The sequence below is a fragment of the Eptatretus burgeri genome, unplaced genomic scaffold (assembly GCF_056783735.1).
Source record: "Eptatretus burgeri isolate ZD-2024b unplaced genomic scaffold, Ebu_testis_v1 Ebu_testis_scaffold_3167, whole genome shotgun sequence".
NCBI lineage: Eukaryota > Metazoa > Chordata > Myxini > Myxiniformes > Myxinidae > Eptatretus > Eptatretus burgeri.
The window spans coordinates 90,562-104,835 of NW_028225115.1; the positions used below are offsets into that span (position 1 = coordinate 90,562).

General features: G+C 42.8%; 1 protein-coding gene across 1 annotated transcript in view; it reads right to left on the minus strand.

Moving 5' to 3' along the window:
- The window catches only part of LOC147006535 (dynein axonemal heavy chain 8-like), a 262,978-nt gene that overhangs the window by 90,351 nt on the left and 158,353 nt on the right, over nt 1-14,274 (minus strand). The window contains exons 17-19 of the mRNA XM_085868614.1: nt 7,345-7,532; nt 2,934-3,060; nt 1,206-1,441 (exon numbers count right to left, since the gene is read on the minus strand). Coding sequence (XP_085724740.1) covers nt 1,206-1,441; nt 2,934-3,060; nt 7,345-7,532 — 551 coding nt within the window. The remainder of the gene's footprint in view (nt 1-1,205; nt 1,442-2,933; nt 3,061-7,344; nt 7,533-14,274) is intronic.

Consider the following 14,274-nt stretch of genomic DNA (forward strand, 5'->3'; position numbering starts at 1 on the left):
AGAGGTGGAGAGAGGTGGAGAGAGGTGGAGAGAGGTGGAGAGAGGTGGAGAGAGAGAGAGAGAGAGAGAGAGAGAGAGAGAGAGAGAGAGAGAGAGAGAGAGAGAGAGAGAGAGAGAGAGAGAGAGAGAGAGAGAGAGAGAGGGGAGAGAGGAGAGAGGAGAGAGAGAGAGAGAGAGAGAGAGAGAGAGAGAGAGAGAGAGAGAGAGAGAGAGAGAGAGGACGGAATAGAATCAACATTCACTTTTGAAATGACAGGAGAACAGGCATGAACAATGTTGATGCTAAATTGTATTTCACAAGCAGGATATTTTGCTCTCTTTTTAAAAATATATAAATTGAACCTCCACCGCCTGATGTTACACCACCATTCTGTGTCGGGTGGTATCAGTAGCTCAGAACTTTGGATCACTGTGAAACCAAGACTGCAACCCAATTAACATCATAAAAGTCCATAAAATAATTTAAATTGATAGATTAACTTGAAATTTTCCCGTCACTGGGGACGAATATTTTCGCTTGATTTTCTGGTCACTGGGGATGGGTCATTTTTCCTTTTGTAATATAATTTCCCTTCCAAGACACATCCACACAGGAGGTCACCATGAGGAACATTAAATCCTACGCTCGCATTGCCAACTCAGGGTTGGTTGTCTTTGTTGTATCTTTTTTTCTTTCATTACCGCTCAATCAATGTGCATGTAAAGTACAACCAATCAATGTGCATGTAAAGTACAACCACAGATAGCACCCAACAGATATTTATCGACTTAGTGGCATAATGGGTCCGAGCATTCGTTCAGAGTCTGGGAGGTCGGCAGTTCTATCCCGATCCTGACCGAGTTATAGAAATGACTTCAATAACAGCATGTGCTGCTTCCTTGCTTCACATTCAGCATTTAAGGAAAGAGCACAGGTAAACCTCAAGGGTTCGCGTCCTCGGTGAGAAGGAGATTTCTCCTTAATTGCCCTGCTAAGCATGGAGAGAAAGGCAACCTCATGGAGATGGTGTCACTGTTACCCAGAATTCCCTGGGAACTTGTCACTTTCCCCCAGCTCAGTGGTTGTTTGTTGTCTGGTGTGTGTTTGTGTGTGTGTGTTTGGGAGGGGGGGTGGAGGGATTGAGAGTTTTGTGTTGCCGCTCCTCCACGAGTCAGAGACGTTGTACACAATTAAAATGTAAATAACAAATGTGACAACAACTCACCTCTATTGGTCCTAATGTCATCTCAAAGTGAACTTCGTTCTCATGAACATGATTAATTGTGTCCATCGCACGACGGACATCATCGAGGTCTTGTATTTTTCTGGAAAGACTCTTAATCTGATCATTGTTGAACGCAATGAAGTTGTCCATTTGATATTTGTATTGATCATTCAAGTGTCGACAGAACAGCATTTTCCAGGCCGATGCTTCGATTGACAATGCAAACTTCAAAGGTTCTGTAACACAATTTAATCAATTCATTACTGTCAGCTTTGCAAGCAAGTTACAAATCCCGATGGAAGAAAATGCATATCTCATGGATTTTCATTGTTGGAAGCATAAATCAGTTTAATCTGAGGGAGTTTGGCTGAATGGTTGTTGAAGCATGTTGAATATATCCGAAACAAATTGCTGGGTTGTACGTGCTGTTGCGTGACCTCTTCACCAGAGAGATGCAGCCTCAAAAGGAGCTCCTGTTGGGAATTTCAGGAACACTCACGAAGGCTCTAGACTCACATAGATTCAGGTTTCAACCACAGACAGACCTAAACCAGGGCTTGTTTTAAAATGTCAGACACATGGTGATGCATTACTAGAGTTGGCACTCGAGATTGAAAGGGTTCGTGCTTTCTTCACTCCTCATGGTTGGTCAAAAAATTATTTATTTAAATGTCATGAATGGTGGTCTGATTAATTAGAACATGTCCTTCAATCCTCGTCATTCAATCTCACAGCATCATACATAAGGATCACCGAATCAGCCAACCTATTTCCATGGTGAGCCGCTGGAAGAAGTTCAGTCTATTGAACTTTCAGGGCTCACCAGCAGGCATGACATGTCCTGGGCCGACAATATAGCAAAACGAGCCTCCAAAGCTGCTGCAAGCTCGGTATCCTCCATCCCATCGTTCCAATTAATTCCTTGATAAACAAGAAATACTCACAGCCCACAAAGCCTTTGTCCAAAGCTCAATGGAGTACGACTCTCCCTCATAGGTGGGCACCTAAGCAACACATCAGATTCTGTGGAATCCGAAAGTGTTCAACATCAGTAGCGTATCTAGTGATGAAGTCAAAGCAAATAGATGGTTGACCACTCATCGCAGGCAAGGCGGTGACCTTTCTGTGGTTTTTTTTTTTCACCACTTCTATTCTGGTCAAGCTCCCACTGCTCTCTCTCAGTCTCCCAACCCTCCCCACAGAAACTCCAGGATACTAGTGCTCCTTCAGTAAACTCCACCTGGTTAAAGTTCCAAAATTCAGGTTGAATGGAACCTTCAACGTTCTTGGTCCTCCATTCTCCTGTCTCTGGAATAATCTTCCTGAGGCTCTTCTATCCCTTCTTCCCCCCAGGGATTCAAGAAGGATGTGTGCTTAATGATCTCATGTCCTCTTTTTTCACTCACCAACCAACCCGACCTAACTCAACCCGATTATTTTCTGGTTACTGTGTTTCTTCTCCTCCTCTCTCTCTTTTCTTAAAAATGAAATGATATCCACCTGGGGTTCGGGGTTGGGGTGAACTTCTTTCAATGTGCATCACATCGTGCTGCCTGATCCAAGATGGTATTTAAAGCCATAATATAATATGCAATAAACATCATAGAAACGGAGGAATTATGGACAGGTTATTTGCTGGGAGATACAAATTTGTCATTCACAAGTTTTGTGAACACTGATCTTCAAACACCAAACAGTCCCACATGCTGCACCCATGAATGCACATACCTGTGATGACTTCAATTGGTCCCATGATGAGAGAAGCATTAATCTCCCGAATGGAATTGTTGAAGTTGTCATAATAAACAATTTCTTCCTTGAATTCAGAAACGCTCGGTTTTCCAGCCATGAATTCCTGAAACAAGAATGGGAAGAAAAAAAAAACAGAGGTTTTTTTTGTTTTTATTTCATGTCAGAAATCTGAATTCCTGAAACAAAATGAGGAATGCTGAAAAATGTAAAGAGATATAAAATGTCGTGTTTTCCATTTTTTCACCCGAAATCATTGATTGTCATGTGAAGAAGAAACAACAACAGACGATAGACACCCTCGAGACCCAATACGTGCTGTCCATTTGTGAAGTCCATCAGCAATCGAAGTGAGCCGAGTCAGGAGCCAAGTTGAATGTTTCAGGAACATCAGTGTGATTTTCCTCCAATGTGGAGGAAAACTTCCTTTTTGAACATGGATTTATTGTGGATTTATTATGTACGCACTGATAATTATTCGATGCGGACAAATTATTGTCAATTGCTTTTGCTTAATTACTATTTCAATTGCTGACGTGTACTCATTTTCCTGTAACCCATATTATTGGAACCAAAATAGTCAAACATTTCGTATGTACTGGGACCTGGAACCTGATGCTTTACTTCCATCCATCCCCACTCCTTTCTCTGCTTTTGGTTAGTCTCAAATTGTAGTACCTGTCATCTGGTGACAGGCCTTTCCAAAGATCTATGTAACCACCTTTGACCAGAAAGATAAACTTTGGGAGATGGTCTTTCTCATGTGAAAACTCGCCAAGCCAAGGTCAGTTGTAGGTCGTCATGACCAAAACTCCTCTCCTTCTCTTTGTTCTCTGTCCTCCCCAACTCTCCCCCACTTCCCTCTGACATATATATATATATATATATATATATATATATATATATATATATATATATATATATATATATATATATATATATATATATAGGAAATATGTAAACTCAACTTCAGCGGAGAGCATTGCATGGCTTGGATTTGATGCTCTGTCCGTTTCGTGATATTGCGAATAAAAATAATCTAATTGAATGTACTTTCCTTGGAGACATTGGATTTTGTGAGTTGCAATTGATCAAACAGTCAAACCACATCAATCAGTCAAACACTGCATCAAACAGTCAAACACTACATTAAACAGTGAAACACTGCGTCAAACAGTCAAACACTGCATCAAACAGTCAATCACTGCATCAAACAGTCAAACACTGCATCAAACAGTCAAACACTGCATCAAACAGTGAAACACTGCATCAAACAGTCAAACACTGCATCAAACAGTGAAACACTACATCAAACAGTCAAACACTGCATCAAACAGTGAAACACTGCATCAAACAGTGAAACACCGCATCACACAGTGAAACACGACATCAAACAGTGAAACACTGCAACAAACAGTGAAACACTGCATCAAACAGTGAAACACTGAATCAAACAGTGAAACACTGCATCACACAGTCAAACACTGCATCAAACAGTGAAACACTACATCAAACAGTGAAACACTGCATCAAACAGTGAAACACTGCATCAAACAGTGAAACACTGCATCAAACAGTGAAACACTGCATCAAACAGTGAAACACTACATCAAACAGTCAATTACTGCATCAAAAAGTGAAACACTACATCAAACAGTCAAACACTACATCAAACAGTCAATTACTGCATCAAACAGTGAAACACTGCATCAAACAGTGAAACACTGCATCAAACAGTGAAACACTGCATCAAACAGCGAAACACTACATCAAACAGTCAAACACTACATCAAACAGTCAAACACTACATCAAACAGTCAATTACTGTATCAAACAGTGAAACACTACATCAAACAGTGAAACACGACATCAAACAGTGAAACACTACATCAAACAGTCAAACACTGCATCAAACAGTGAAACACTGCATCAAACAGTCAAACTCTGCATCAAACAGTTAATTACTGTATCAAACAGTGAAACACTATATGAAACAGTCAAAAACTGCATCAAACAGTGAAACACTACATCAAACAGTGAAACACTACATCAAACAGTCAAACACTGCATGAAACAGTGAAACACTGCATCAAACAGTCAAACACTGCATCAAACAGTCAATTACTGTATCAAACAGTGAAACACTGTATCAAACAGTCAAACACTGCATCAAACAGTCAATTACTGTATCAAACAGTGAAACACTATATCAAACAGTCAAACTCTGCATCAAACAGTCAATTACTGTATCAAACAGTGAAACACTGCATCAAACAGTCAAACACTACATCAAACAGTGAAACACTACATCAAACAGTGAAACACTACATCAAACAGTGAAACACTACATCAAACAGTGAAACACTACATCAAACAGTCAAACACTACATCAAACAGTCAAACTCTGCATCAAACAGTCAATTACTGTATCAAACAGTGAAACACTACATCAAACAGTCAAACACTGCATCAAACAGTGAAACACTACATCAAACAGTGAAACACTACATCAAACAGTCAAACACTGCATCAAACAGTCAAACTCTGCATCAAACAGTCAATTACTGTATCAAACAGTGAAACACTACATCAAACAGTCAAACACTGCATCAAACAGTGAAACACTGCATCAAACAGTCAAACTCTGCATCAAACAGTCAAAAACTGCATCAAACAGTGAAACACTGCATCAAACAGTGAAACCAAACGAACCCTCACCCTAACAGCAGTCTGAGTGGGCGGAGACACGGAGCAGTCTGAGTGGGCGGAGACTCGGAGCAGTCTGAGTGGGCGGAGACACGGAGCAGTCTGAGTGGGCGGAGACTCGGAGCAGTCTGAGTGGGCGGAGACGCGGAGCAGTCTGAGTGGGCGGAGACTCCAGCCAAATCCACCCCGCCCCGTTTGAGAATCGTTGCCGTGACAACCCACACGTCCCGCGATTATTTCTGGCTTACGATGCCATGGTTGTGGTGATGGACGAACGGCAAAAAGCAGCCATTTGTCAGAATTACCGAGCGAACACGTGAAGCGCTCATGAAACGTCAACAAGAATTATCACCACAATGTTCAGCCCGATATGAAAAAGAGCCGGTTAGCGTCCATGGAGCTGCTGAACGGGGTGTCAAACATCCATGGAAAAAGGCGGGTCTCGGCGTCGGTGAAAGAAACGGGTGTCAACGTCGATGGAAAAAGGAGGGCGTCGAGCCTCCGCAGGGCTAACGCTATCTCACGTGCATGAATGTGTCTGTCGTAAAGAGAAAAAGGAGCTTTCCATAAGAGAGGGAATCTATTCCTTACCCTTCTCAATGCATCACATTTGGAATCCCACCAGACATTGGGATAGGTCTATTCTGGACATGCATTTGGGGAAATAACTATCTGAGGACCTGGATGGTTGGGTGCATTCGTCGGATCGGATTCTGAAATCCATAACAATATATATGAGGTCCGTCCAAAAAGTAACGGGACTGACTTCACAGAAATTGTATTCCAAAAAATAAATTGAAATCACAGCTTGTCCCCTTCAAAATAATTTCCCTCCAGTCTCACACACTTGTCCATCCTCTTCTTCCACACTTCGATGCATCCTTCCACTCAGACTAGACAAAGTGTAAAGCACGACGTGTAAAAAAAACACACAATGAGCGCAGTCAAGCATCACCAATCATATATATTGCTGGAATGTTGCAAAAGACTGACGCAACCAGTTCATTAACCTCCACCATCATCGAAGATAGATGGAGGTTACTGTTTTCACCCCTTTCTGTTTGTTTGTTTGTTTGTGAACAGTATTACGGAAAAACTCCTCGACGGGTTTCGACGAAACTTGGTGGGGGGGGGGGTTAGGTATGGTCCAAGGATCATGCCATTAAATTTTGGTCTTGGTCCCCCCCCCAAAAAAGAATTGTTGGAGAATTTTTATTTTTTTTTGCATTTCTACATGTTTTAAGTGATTTCCAACCCCCCCCCCAATTTTTTTTTTACCCCCACCCCCAAATTTTTTTGCATTTCTACATGTTTTAAGTGATTTCCACCCCCCCCCAAAAAAAAAATTTGCAACTTTTTCAACAAAATTTTTTTTTTTTGCATTTTTACATGTTTTAAGTGATTTCCACCCCCCCGTCCCCCCAAAAAATGGAGAAAAGAACTATAACTCTCAGCACTGTTGACATCAAATTAAATGAATAAGATATAAGGTTCACTTGAGTGACCCAGCAGTATTGGCTGCAGAGGTTTTGCACTCTCCCGAGTGCTCCCCCTCTAGTTCAAGTTGTGTCAGTGGACACACACAGCAGGCTCAGTCGCGTTATTTTTTTAGATGGACCTCGTACACTCATCCATATCATCAATGCTTGTCAGGGAAAAAATATAACAATTAATGTGAAAGTACCCTTATTTTTTTCTCATTGTCTTCTTTCCAGAGTTGCTGAAAGCATCCCACATTTTCTAAGGCCTCTGCAACAGGTTTACGATAGAAGTTAATGGAACAGGACAGCAACACGAGTCGCCCTTGGACATCTTTGTTTTCATCCAAAACATTATTCATCTTCAATTTTTGAGCACCTTCTTCAACAAGTTCTGCAAAAATAACAGAAAACATTATTAAGACAATCAGAAGTTCCCCACTGGGTACCTTAAACAGAATCAAAGATAAGAAACAAACATTTACTCCACTGCAGTGAAGGGCAAAATGACTTACGGCAACACTGGGTGATTGGTTCAAAGTTATTTGTTCACCAGCGAATAACTCGTCCTTAAGGATGGGATAATTCCCGCAGAATTGTCTGTTCCAGTGTGACCTGAAATACCCATCCCCACTGGGAGCGGGGCTGTGCCAAACATATTGAGCTGGAGAGAATTTGCATCCTTCCTCCATGCTCTCTACACGGAACTGTTTAAATCTTCACCAAAAACCTGCCTGTGCACACCTCGAGTACAACCACCGGTTTTCAACTCATTCTGTGCATTGATTCAAAAGTGCTAATCAGTCAAACAAACTAAAACACCCACAAGGACACTTATTTGTATACAGGCACGGCTCGTCCATGGAAGAGCTGAAACACTGAATGGATTCGGCCACAACAGGACAAATGGAACAATGGAGATAGTGGGGGTACACGAACAACTCCATTTTCAGCAGCGTCTCGCATGGCGAATGCTGCTCTAAGAGAGCTCGGCATTGTATTTCTTGTTGTTGTTGTTGTTGTTGTTGTTGTTGTTGTTGTTGTTGTGAAGACAAAACCTTTATATTCAGACTCGGCTCTTTTATATACACGATCCAGATCTCATTAAATACTAAACACCTGTACACATCCTCGCATTGACGGTGCCTTTTGAGAGCATCTATCATGAACTTTTAAATATATTCGGACATTTGCTTTAAAGTTTCGAAAAGTTCACGTTACTATTTAAAGATTATTCTATTTAATATATTGTAATTTCGTAAATACATTATTTATTTCGTCAATACACTATATTTCGTAAATACGTAAATACACTATGACGGGTCTCGCTATTGGCTTAATCAAGGCACGTGACGAAATATCAGAAGTTGTTGTTGGTTTTTTTTGTTTGTTTGTTTGTTTTTTTAGCCGACAAAACCTTTCGGACGCTGCTCTTGGACACATTTGTCCTTGTTTAAAATTTGGATACATAGTCAAGGCGAGTGGAAGAGCGAGTATACTGAATGTATCAGGACATAACAGACAAAAAACAGGCCGCAAGAGACGCATGCGTGGGGTGGATAAGATGGATACAGAAAGGAAACTCCAAGGAGGGAAAACTGGAAAATTGGTAAGAGTCGGGATTTGGGTGGGGTTAACGAGGACAGAAAACATCATGGTTTTGGATCTGAGATGGTGATGAACAGCTGTCTTGAAAACCTGGAGGAAAGAATGAGATTGAAGATGTGCAAGTTTGTACCACAAGTGGTAAAAAAAAGAGGAACAAATGAGTGGAGGTGGACAGTGATCCTGGATTTTGAGAGTTTCATCAGAAGGGGGTTGGTGGGAGACTGTGTGCACCCTGCTGAAACCTGGAGGAGACGAGGGCAGAGGGTACAAGACCAGATAGGACGTGGTCTCGAGACCACCGACCTCTCTGTGATGGGAAAGTGATCACAGTATCAAGCTGAGGAAGGCATGAGGCAAGGGATTCAGCCCAGAGAGGAGGACAGTACTCCAGATAGCTGCATATGAAAGACCTTGTTGGTAGAAAGGAATTCAGATCTTACAAGGAAGGATACTGGACAACGGAGGATGCACAGTCGGCAACTGCCTTTGGCGGCCAACTTTGAAATGTGGTTTTCCCAAGAAGGATCGTGTCTGCTTGTGAAACCAAGGAGCGAGAGTGACTGAACTTCCTCAAGAGGATTTTCAAGAAAGTAGAAGGGGCGGGGGGAGGTCGCCACACATACCTTTTGAAGAGAGAGTGAGAGTGTGAGATTTGTCAAGATTGAAAGATATATCCCAAGTGTTTCACCAGCTTGTGATTTTGTCAAGGTCTGGAGAGAGGGAAGAGGCTGCTGCCTGCCTGTCTGAAGGATGAGGGATGTCACAACAGAGGAGGGAGTCTTCAGCAGATAGATAAGGGGATTTTCCTGAGAGTCAGTGATATCATTTGTGAAGATCAGGACTATCACTGGGCCCAGAACACCACATTGGAGAACTCCAGGCTTGGCAGGGAGAGGAGATGAAAGGATTCCATGGAGAGCCACACATTGGCTACAAGACCAGAGAAAGTCAGTAAGGCATGTGTGGAGTCGGCCTTGGATGCCAGAGGCAAAGAGCTTGGAGAGCAAGGTCGGACGTCAGACTGTATCGAAAGCATGAGATATGTCCAGAGAGACGGCCCTGATCTCACATCTGACATTGAGGGCCTCAATCCATTGTTGTGTGAGCAGCACCAACATGTCCAAGGCAGAGTGACCTGGTATGAATCCAAGTTGGTGATCTGAGAGGAGGCTATTGGAGAAAAGTAAGGATCTCATATCAGCTGAGACGATAGAGTCAATGACCTTTCGGAGAATTGGAAGGAAGCTAATTGGTCTGTAGTTTTGGGGATCTGTTTTTGCACCTTTGTAATGCAATCCAGTGATGTTCTCTGGTTTCCAAGGAGATAGAAGATGTCTCAGGGTGAATGACAGGGTGAAAAGAGCAGAAAGAGGATGTGCAAGAGCAGCAGAGCAGGTTTTTTAGGACACGTTGAGCTGATGTCGTTTGTCTGGTCCAGTTTCAGAGTCAGAGTCGAGGGTTGACAGAAACTTCTTGGACAAAAGGGAGGGGTGGGTACAGAGAGAGAGAGAGAGAGAGAGAGAGAGAGAGAGAGAGAGAGAGAGAGAGAGAGAGAGAGAGAGAGATAGAGAGAGAGGTAGATGGGGTCGTCACTGTAAGGAGATGGTCCAACACACAGAAGAACAAGAGGTAGGAGTGGAGGGGAGGTCGCAGCTTGAGGTACTCCTGGGGGTTGAGAGGTGCAACATCAATCCAGGGGCAGTGAGAAATTGAGTTTTTGATGTAAAATGCACCACCGGGGCATGGTTAAGGCTTATCAAATTGGAGGAGACAGTTACTGGGGAGACACAAGAAGGATTCAGGGATTTCCTGAGGAAGGAAGGATTCTGTAAAACAGATATCTGGTTGATTAGAGGGAGGACCTTGGATGGTTGAGGTCCACAGAGTTTGAGAAGCATTGGGGCGGTGCAGGATTTGGGGGGGTGGGAGGGCAAGGTCAGGCTTTGTGTATAGGGGAGAAGGGGAAGGTTTGAGTGTGTGGCAAAGGTTTGAGTGTGCAGGGACAGTTTGAGTGAGTGGGGTGCGGGTGAATGTTCAGTATGCAGGGGGCGGGGAAAAGTTTGTGTGAGGGAAAGATTGTGTGTGGGGGTGCAGGGGAAGGTTTGAGTGTGCGGGGTGAGGGTGAGGGTTTGTGTTTGTTGGGTGCTGGGGAATATTTGAGTGTGTGGGGTGTGGGGGTGAAGGTTTGACAGCGTGGGACGAGGGGGAAGGTTTCAGAATGCACACACACACTTGTTGAGGTGGAAACATTTAGCGGGTGCAGTGAAGGTGAGGTGGAAGTGGAAGTGTGATGTAGTGGAGGCGAGATGGATTTCGGAGGTGAGGTGGAAGCATTTAGGGGGTTCAGTGAAGGGTAAGCACTGAAAGAGTGGGGTGAGGAGGGATGCCGAAAGGGGACACATGAAGCTTTGAGGGGGTGGGGTGGGGGTAATTGCTTTTCCTGTTTCCATGTTCTCAATTTTGACAGACGGAGAAAAAGATGATGTGATGTGGGATTAGAATGCTTGTTAACGCATGGAGAAACACTGCGCTATAAGAGCGGGGACGAGTGGGAAGGGGAATTGGGGGTGGAAGGGATTTTGGATGAACCCCAAGAGCAGACAAAAACCTCAGAAAAAATCAATCCTTTTGATGCATTTATGACATGCCAACTTTTTACACCACCTTATTTAACAAGTCACATGACTTCCTCGTCCCTCACTTATGGTATATTTTAGAAGGTGAAGAATTAAATAAATAATCACCCTAATTGTGATGTCATATTATCTTGTGTATGCAGTACTTGAGTGTGCTGAAATGGTTCGTAAAAAGACAGGAACCATTGAAAAGGCATCAACCATTGGATGACTCTGGAAGCCCAAATCAAACATGAATCTTTTCAAGCAATCAACTGTGGACATCAATCGATTAAAAAAAAACAATAACTATGAGCTGCTGGAGGGGTTTTAATGAGCATAAGTGTCTGGCTCAAACCTGAGCCTCCTGTGATCTCAAAGGGAAGTTGCTTTTGTCACTTCTTTCCAACCTCCTTTCTGCATATTTTTGTGCTGTACACAATGATGAAATGATAACCCCAAACATTAATTCAACAAAATGCAGTAAATTAGGCCAGGGTGATGATCGTGATGGAATGATGGTCGTGTTTTCCAGATGCGAAGGAGAAAACGAGAATCACAATTATTTATCACGATAACGTGGATGTGTGGATGCACAAAGGGAAGAGGATGCAGCTTGACTGTCTCAAGATAAATTTTCATCTACCTTGAATCTTATGAGGTCAAGAATCAGAGCTTCAGTGAATGGTCTCCAGAGACCGAGCAATCGGTAAATGTTTTTTTACGGGAAACGGAACATGAAAATGCAATCTTGCCCACAAAAACAATTGAATGACGAGCCCCATCCAGGTCCTTCAAAGTGATCGACACATCCACAGTGACTACCATCTCCATTTCACCGATAAAGGGAATGAGCGAGTAATTTTCATCCACCTTCAACCTAATAAGGTCAAGAATCAAATCTTCCGTGAGTTGTCTCCAGAGACCGAGCAATCGGTAAATATTTTTTCAGGTAATGGAACATGAAAATATAATCTTGCCCACAAAAACAAAAGATTGTGGAGCCCTATCCCCACCCGTCAAAGTGATGGACACATTCACAGCGACGTCCTTCTCCATTTCACCGATAAAGGTCATGAGCGAGGAATTTTTTTTATCTCCCTTGAACCTTATAAGGTCAAGAATCAAAGCTTCCATCAGTTGCCTCCAGAGACCGAGCAATCAGTAAATGTTTTTATGGGCAATGGAACATGAAAATGGAATCTTGCCCACAAAAACAATTGATTAACGAGCCCCATCCTCGCCCGTCAAAGTGATGGACATGTCAATAAATACAAATTCTATCAGCAAGGAAAGGATTACGAATCCACGTTTGAACTTTAAGGTCATCTGAGCAGAAGTAACCGTCAAAAGAGTTCTGTAGTGTTTCCAGGTGTCTGCACATTTCTACCTGCAGAGAAATTGACTTTGACTTTGTCTCTCTCGACACCATCCTGCAGAAGCACTTCCTCCAGCATTGGAAAGTTTGCATAGTTGTCTGCCTCCAATCTCCTCTTCCACAGTGGCAGCTTGGCCAAAAGAGCTTGTCGGTTTTCAGCAGAATCCATAATGGTGACTGCAGGGCCTTGAATCAAAAGACTTATCACATTCATATGGCCAAAAATATCCGTCAAATAAGCCAAGCCGTGAATGAATTCGTCCCTGTCAAACTGTTCCGAGAGTGGACTTTCCTTTTCTCTCAAAAAAAGAGGTTTGCAAAAGAGGCTCACAAAATAGGAATTCTTCTTTGATGGCATCAGCATGCACATAACGGACGAAAACAAGGAACTGGCCGCACCGAGACGTGTCAGTACTTTCATCCAGTTGCATACTGAAGGGAAATGGCGCAGCTGCCAAATTCCTCCATGACATGCTTCAAAATATGACAATAAATATCAACTATTCTGGAATGTATGACGTCATTTGACAAAGACACTGCTTCAATTTTCTTTCTCAGCTCCAATCCACAAACCAGCTCGACCATGTCCAGGGCACATGGCTTTACTAAAGTCTCTCCAATTGTGTGTGGCTTCTTTTGTTTGGCAATGCGATAAGCAACCTTATAGGAAGATGCTTGTGGGAAGTGCGTGATGCAGGAAGATGGGAAATTTATATTGATGGGAAAGTGAATATACAGTATAATTGTAAAGGAAAAAAAAAAACATGTATCTGAAGATGCTCTCAAGTTTTAAACCTCACCACGAAATGAGAAGATTCCTGAGTCGTGACAAGCCGTGGAAAGTGAGAAATAAGCACTTAATTATGGAGTGGCACTGGGTGGAGGTCGTGCAGACGACGACACCAAACTGTAAACACGAGGTCCAGTGGCCAGCGCTAAAATCTGGGGCAGGGTACATTCTCTTCAATTTCTATCGACGGGAACTATTCCAGAAGTCATAACTTGACGATGATGACGACTGTATGTTACCTGACTGTGTACATTCAGTGGCATCCCATTTCAACCTACCTTTCAGATCTACTCGTCTTCAGTAAGCAAGAATAAGTACATAACATCCTGCACACAGACAAAAAATAAAACATTTTACAAAAAGCTCGCGAAAAGAAATTTTAATTCATTTTTATGCGCCTTGTTCACGGACCCCCTGAAGCCCATCCACGGACCCAAAATGGGGTCTAAGAACCCCTAATCTCAGGAGCAGTAAAACAGAATTAAACCTGTTGGAGCTCAGGGTCCAAGAATGTATGGGTTGCCCAAGATCCATTAGGAAAATGTCCCACTACGACCGATATTGTCCATGATTGGGTCGGCATAACATGAGCCGGCCAAGTGGTTGAGAGAGGCACTGCAACCAGTATTAGAGTCACTTTCGCAATTCGTGATAAAAGATTCGTTCACATTCGCAGAAGCAATACATGCGACAACATCGACAAGTGCGGACAAGGTAATGGCCTCGTTTGACACACAAAGCTTGT